This window comes from Syzygium oleosum, unplaced genomic scaffold (genome assembly GCF_021117445.2).
Source record: "Syzygium oleosum isolate NSW1041296 unplaced genomic scaffold, Sole_v2.1 Sole_v2.22, whole genome shotgun sequence".
Taxonomy (NCBI): Eukaryota; Viridiplantae; Streptophyta; class Magnoliopsida; order Myrtales; family Myrtaceae; genus Syzygium; species Syzygium oleosum.
The window spans coordinates 6670799-6678001 of record NW_026607506.1 but is presented as its reverse complement, the minus strand read 5'-3'; the positions used below and the strand labels follow the sequence as shown (position 1 = coordinate 6678001).

Below are 7203 nucleotides of genomic sequence, written 5' to 3'. Positions count from 1 at the left end.
TTTAATTTCTGCTTTTCAAATTCTCTTATTTTTAAGTATATTTTTTTATGATGCAACAAATTCCTTTGGAACGATAATTAAAATTATTTATAAATTAAGTTTTTTTAGTTAATTCTGATTGTTGTTTTGGTAAAGTTAATATTTATCTTAAACTTGCAGTTTACCTTCAGAAATAAATAATTGAGATAATACCTTATTCAAAAACATAACGTATTTGTATTTCATTTAATCTAATTTTCTGCTTTTTAAGATACACTTAAAATAAGTGTATCTTTCGTGATGCAACAAATATACTTACTTTGGAGCAACAACTGAAAATTTTCAGTTTGTTGTAGTACAATTTTTAATTAGTTAATCAAATCGATATAATAACAAATATTGAGATGCCCATGCAGAGCGCGGACCGAATAACTACTTACTATCTAATAATCGTACTGTTTTCCAACTTTCCAAATGACCGAAAATCGCCAATCACTATACAAAAACTAGTGCTAGTCATAAGAAAAATGTACAGTTATTGAGTATAAGCTGCATATTGACCACTAAATCTTTTGAAATCTCATTTCTGTCCAGTGAAACATACAGTTCACATCGTTTTAGCTGCTGAAACTGGACTTGACCTCGTTGTGTACTCTGCTACGAGCTGTGCGAACAACGAGGATTCCTTGTCTAGCAGTCTTTTTGGAGAATCATGTTCAGCAACAAGGCCTGGACACAGATTCACATACACAGAGAGAGATACTGATGAAGCATGAGCCAAACATGCAAGGCCGAGATGAGATCGTGTTATGAAATACTAACCATGGTCTAGAAGAAGAACAATGTCGCTGTCGAGAACAGAAGTGATCCGATGTGCAATGGTAATAACAGTACAGTCTGAGAAGTGATGCCTCAAAGTTTGCTGAATCAGATTATCGGTAGCTGTATCAACGGAAGCAGTGGCTTCATCAAGTACTAAAATCTTGCTTTTCTTGAGCAGGACGCGACCGAGACACACAAGCTGCCTTTGTCCCATGCTCCAGTTCTCACCGTTCTCTGAAACTGCAGGCCAAGTATATCATGAGCGACCTAAAAATAAGTACAATTTTTTGTCCCGGTATTTTTCTACAGTTTAATTTCTGAATTGCTACAGAATTTGGGCCGGTAATAGAAGCACAAACAAGTACAGTTGAAGAAAAGGCCGAACCTGGCGAATCCAGTTTCCCTTCTTTCTTCCTTACTTCGTCCCCGAGTTGGCACTTATTCAATGCCTAAAATTACAGGATAGATTAGCTTTTGCTGACTATGGTTTATGTTGCATGAGCTAGAAAAGAACTTCTAATCGTGGAAATTTTGTTATTAAACTGGGGAAGAAAATGAACCGACCTCCCAGATCTGATCTTCAGTGTATTCCTCAAGAGGGTCAAGGTTGCTTCGCACGGTGCCCTCAAACATAGTTGGATCTTGTGGAATGATACTTAATCTAGACCTCAGATCATGCAGCCCAATTGAGGAGATATTGACGCCATCTATTAGCATTTGACCTGCACAAGGTTCTACAATACGGAAAAGTGTTTGTATGAGAGTTGATTTTCCACTGCCCGTTCTCCCTACGATACCCGTTTTCATCCTGCCAGGGAAAGTGCACGTGATGCCTCGCAGAACGAGTGGCAAGTGTGGAGCATATTGGACCTGATGTTCCACCCGAATTGCCAGAAAAGGGAAATGTGTTGATGACCGTACCAAAATTGCAAAAGCATTGTTTGAGATACAACAGTGAGAAAATATTTTGTCACCTGCAGATCAGAGATACTAATCTCTCCACGTGATGGCCATGACGGATGAGGCCGATTATTGTCTATCACAAGAGGAGGCTCGCTTGAGATGCAAGAGTATTGAAGTATTCTTTCAACCGATATGATTTTGTTCTCCATATTGCACAAATTCCAAATCACCCATGCTAGTATCATGTTCAAATTAAGCCCGTATGTCACGGCCAAGCCTGCAATTGCTGAAGAGAAGAATAGAAGCAAGTTAGGAATTGTTAGTACATGTACACATTATTCATACCAAAACAACAATAAGACAAAAAGTAGTTACCTGGGTCGATAAATCTCTCAGGAAGAGAGATCAAGAAGATCAAAGAGATCCCAAATGTGAAAGACGAAAGCATATCTAAGCGAAAACAAAGCCATTCCATTGCCCCAGCACCATGGAACTTGGGCCTAGAGTATGCATCCGAAAGTTCCATATTGGTGTTGCGGAATCTTGATTCTTGATCGAATCCGCGTATCGTGGTTGATCCTGATATAGTCTCGGAAAAATGCTGGATCACTGGAGCTTTGCATACCCCAACCAACCTTGCTAGTTCTCGAGCAGAAGGTAGGTAATATTGCTTCATAAATAAATACTAGATGGTGAGCAGGTATCAAGCAACAGGCAAAAGTTACTGTCAAAGTAAAGCGTAAATGATCTGGAGATGCAAGTAGAAAAGTACTATTAAAGATGAAATCTGAACTGAAAAGTGCAGATTTATCCTTTTCTGGATATAAAGCATAAGGGTTTTGCAGTATGACTAGAGAATTCAAATACCGAAATCCATTACACACGAGAGGTTATTTACTTTTCTCATGGCACTGTAACTGTTAATGGGCTGTGATGATTACCTGATACCAGACGCAGGCCGCAACCACTGGGATAAAGATTATGAAAACTTGCCATGCAACCTGAGACATCACAGCAATAACTCCCAGGAGCTGAATCATTGAGAAGGCTGATGCGGCAACTCGATATTGAATGCTCATATCCACAGTACTTTGGTCGGTTGAGACCTGAAAAGAGATATACACAGTAATAAATTGAAAAATTGCACGGGGAACCATATTTATGTTTAATTAGACCATAACAACAAGCAGTTACAGCTAAGTTGACAAAAGCCTACTCTATGATCCTGTAGTTCTCAAATCGGATCTCTCTGGAACATGTAAGCATCCAGCATCGTGTAACTTACCCTATTTAGTATTCGTCCACTAGGGGTAGCATCAAAGAATGACATGGGAGCTCGGAAGATTGCAAAATGCAACTTATTGAAGAGTAAAGTGGCAGTCTTGTAGCCAGCAGTAGCCAGAAGTGAAGATCTGGCAAGAACGCAAAAAGCACTGCCGACTGCCAGCCCCATGTAAACAAGTATTAGCGTCAATCCAGCGACAGCAGGTTTGATGTCCTCCGACACTGGGGTTGCCCAGGCTAACCAATAATTGCTTCCTATTTGAAGGAGCTGAAAGAGAATCTGAGCCAGCAATATGAAAGGCACTAGACCTCCTCCATATGCAGTTGTAATAAATTTCCAGTACACCGGAAACCCGACTCTACCTTTCTCCCTCTCTTCTTCTTGAACAAGCTGACCTTTTGGCCCAACCATGCCATCTTGAACATTGCTGTTTTCATCCATCTCTATGGAACTTTCTGTTTCACCATTTTCAATGTTGACAGTAAATCCTATGGAATCAGGCCTATGTTGAGTGGAGTTAAGTTCCGACAAAGCCATCTTATGCGCACCTACAAGTTCCCTGAAATCGGCACCGGCGTGAAGAATGTCACTGTACTTTCCAGCTTCCACAATCTTTCCGTCTCTCATGACCTGGCAAATATATGTGATATCACTTGATACAATGACTACTGATAGAAGAGTAAAAGAAAATGATTCACTAGTCAGTAAGCACTCACCAGGATTAGATCAACCGTCGGTAAGAACTCTACTTGATGAGTAATATAGATCACTGTTTTTGAACTTAAAAGCCCTAGCAAACATTCCTATCACATAAAAGACTGGATCAAATATACTTCAAGAGATGTGGTAGAAAATTGCAGCCATTACCAATCAAATACGGTAAGTGACAAAAAGCAAGTTACCTTAAAGAGATGAGATCCGGTGTGAGCATCCACAGCACTAAAAGGGTCATCGAGAAGATAAATGTCAGCATCTTGATATATAGCACGAGCAATCTGCACTCTCTGCTTCTGTCCACCACTCAGGTTTATCCCTCTCTCGCCAATAATTGTTTGATCTCCAAATGGGAGAATTTCTAAATCCTTCTTCAAGCAGCAAGCCTCAATGATCCTTTCATATCTCTCTCTGTCCATCTCCTTGCCAAATAAGATGTTTTCTTCAATTTTACCGCTCTGTATCCATGGAGACTGAGCAACATAGGCCTTAGTGCCACATAACCTGATGGTTCCAGAGATCTTCGCCAATTCTCCCAGGATGCAAGAAAGTAAGCTCGATTTTCCTGAACCCACAATACCACATACAGCAACTTTCATGCCATTGCGTACCTTCAAATTTATATCCTTCAATGTTGGATCAGGTGAAGACAAGTCCCACGTGAAATTGCCTGCAGTAATCTCGACTGCCATATCAGCCATACCCTGAGGAAGCTTTTCAATAACATTGTTCTGCAGATCCTCCAGGCGCAGGAATGATGATGTTCTGTCAAGAGAAACCTTAGTCTGAGCGATCATTGACATTACATCAGGTAAAGAGTATATGGGATCTTGGAGGATCCTAATCGTTGCAATTGCAGATAAAATCTTCCCCGATGATAGTGGGATTCCCAGTATCAAGCATGCGCCGAATGTAGCAACTGAAACAAATGTGGGGGCACCATAGAAAACGAAAGAAGTCAATGCTTGTGTGTAAACAAACTTTTTTAACCACCCACTCTCAACATTCCTGAGTTCAACGATCTTGGACAAGAACTTCATCTCCCATGCCTGAAGCTTCAAAATCCTCATGTTCCGCAGGATTTCAGAGGTCGCCTTCATTCTTTTATCTTTTGATTCCATCAACTTATCCTGAAACTTCTCTAGGAACGAACTCAGAGGAACATTCGCTAACATAACGAGCACGGTTGCCACAAAAGCTGCAATGGCTGCAAGCCCGAGATCCTTATACAGGATTGCTAAGGCCAACCCAACTTGCAGAAGCACTAGCCAAGGTTCATGCATGGACCAGCTAAATTCACCAATCCGTTCTGCATCTACTGCCATAAAATTAATGATCTCTCCACTGGTACGGCCCTGTTTAGACTGGCACGAAAGGGTCAATCCCTTGTCGTATATAATCGCTACCAGCAGCGAGCGAGTCCTAATCCCAACCAGCTGCAGCCTAAACATCAACTGCCTAAAGCAAAGGCACTCGACAAGTTTCGCAACTGAAAAGGCCAAAACTAGAAGGTAACCTTTGCTGTTGAAGTTTTGTTGCCCATTAAGGTATTGGACAAAATCATCAATAAGGTAAGGGCCAACATACGAAGCTGGTGTGTATAGAAGAGCCAACACCGCTGTGGAAATAATTTCTTTCCATTCCGACAAAATCAAAGCCTTCGCCAGCCCAAACGAAGTCATTCCATTGCTTGAATTAACAACTGACTGAAGCCTTTTCTTGAAACTAGGTAGTGTGCCAACTAAACTATCTTGAGAATAAAGTTGAGGAATATCCTCCAGGTCCAATGCTTTCTTATTCCCTAAAGCAATTAGAGGACTCAGCCACGAGAAGGTTATAATGCTAAACAAACCCGCTTTTGAGTACGGGGTCACAGTTTCACCTCCTCGGCGCTTATTCAATTCCGCACCAACCGTAACTGAATCACCATTTAAAAGGGGTTCTTCGAGGAGATTGTCATCGATCTCAATTTTACCAAAGAACCCCACATAACAACAGAATAAACCAGTGACAACAGTGACTATATCAGAAATAATATATCGAGTTTGCACCGGAGCATGCTTGGCAGACAGAACAATGTCTATGACGAGGCAATAACATGAGATAGACAAGTAGAAACCCCACCAAACTCTCAATAGGAAAGGGAAATTTGACCCTCCAAAATTGGAGCTTTGGCCATACAAATAAACACCTAGAGCTCCCCAAGCAAGAGTTTTTAGTCCTAAATCCAAAAGACAGACCAATTTCTCTTCCGACCAATCATTTCTATTCCAGTAAAAGTAATTTGTCACACACAAGACCAGATTAAACACGGACAAACCTAAACAGCAAATCAAAGTTGGCTTATAGTACCAAAGTTTGCTTCTTCCGGGACTTTCTTTGGAGCCTTCAACATGTCGTGCCCATATATTCTTGCACGCCCGTGAAATCAAGAGCCCAAGCAACAAAATCAAGTGCAGAGAACCAGAGAAACCACGCAAGAACGTGGTCTTGAGCAGAAAACCGCCACCTGAATACATCAGAGTGGAGGAGTCTGAGAGAAAGTTTTCAAGAACCTGCTTCGGTGAATCGAAAAGCTCCATTCTTGACAAGCTCCTTGGGATATCAGTCAAATGGGTGTGAGCTGTACGCCTTCCATGAATGATAGAAAGGAGGTTTCTTGAGTTGACTGTTGACTACATGATAGGCGGGAATGAGTGGTGGCAATGGGGAGTTCAGGGTCCCGCTAAAATGCCCATGACAGTTTCCTTGTCTTTAACGGTCCATTGTATTTGCGTGCGGTTCGCAGTGAAAGGGCCGTGTTCTCTGTTTTTTATTCTTTTCGCAGTGCAAGACAACTGCACACTCGTTCTTAGGAAAGTAATTTAATGTTGACATTTAGAGTCAGAATGAAAATAATAACAAAATATTTATGGTGGCTCAACCCAATTATGAGTGACTAATTATAGTTAGGGTACGGATATAAACATAATTACAAAAAGACCCCATAACACATTTAAATTACACATTAATACACTCCCTTAATCCGAAGTAGGTGTAACAATTGAGAGATTGGATCTCAATAGCGCGTGAGGAAGTCCCTTGGTGAAGATGTCTACTAGTTGATCCACAACGTAGATTGTTGGCAGCAACCCGCTCTCGAAGAAAGTGAAAATCCAACTCAAGATGTTTGGTGCGAGCATGAACATGAGATTGTGAGCAAGATAGGTGGCAAATATGTAATCACAATTAGGGGTGTCAGAAACCGAACCGAAAATCGAACCGAAATCGAAACCGAACCGAACCGATCTCAAAATTCATGTATTTTCGGTTCGGTTCGGATGTCAGTTCGGATAATAAGTAAGAAAATTCGGTTAGTTGATTATTCGGTTTGGTTCGGATCAGTTCAGATCGGATCGGGTCGAATTTCGGTTTCTTTTTTATTTTCTTCCCTTCACGTACACCCTCTCTCCTCACTCACTGTTCATGATTCTGAACGCAACTTTCTCTCCCTTTTCTCT

The 7203-nt window shown here is 41.1% G+C and overlaps 1 protein-coding gene across 2 annotated transcripts; it reads right to left on the bottom strand.

The window, feature by feature from the left end:
- Window positions 1-366: 366 nt before the first annotated feature.
- On the bottom strand, window positions 367-6416 carry LOC115663731 (ABC transporter C family member 3-like). 2 transcript variants are annotated; one of them, XM_056321377.1, is made up of 11 exons: window positions 5378-5519; window positions 3892-5336; window positions 3706-3792; window positions 2990-3619; window positions 2646-2810; window positions 2080-2374; window positions 1776-1990; window positions 1366-1671; window positions 1187-1250; window positions 802-1041; window positions 367-708 (listed from the first exon to the last, which is right to left on the bottom strand). In XM_056321377.1, exons 2-11 carry the CDS (start codon window positions 5152-5154, stop codon window positions 587-589), a joined length of 3387 nt encoding a protein of 1128 aa, XP_056177352.1. In that variant the 5' UTR covers window positions 5155-5336; window positions 5378-5519; the 3' UTR covers window positions 367-586. The 2 variants fall into 2 exon arrangements, with proteins under 2 accessions (XP_056177352.1, XP_030441575.1); XM_030585715.2 differs by having other exon boundaries at window positions 3892-6416.
- Between the last annotated feature and the right edge of the window lie 787 nt (window positions 6417-7203).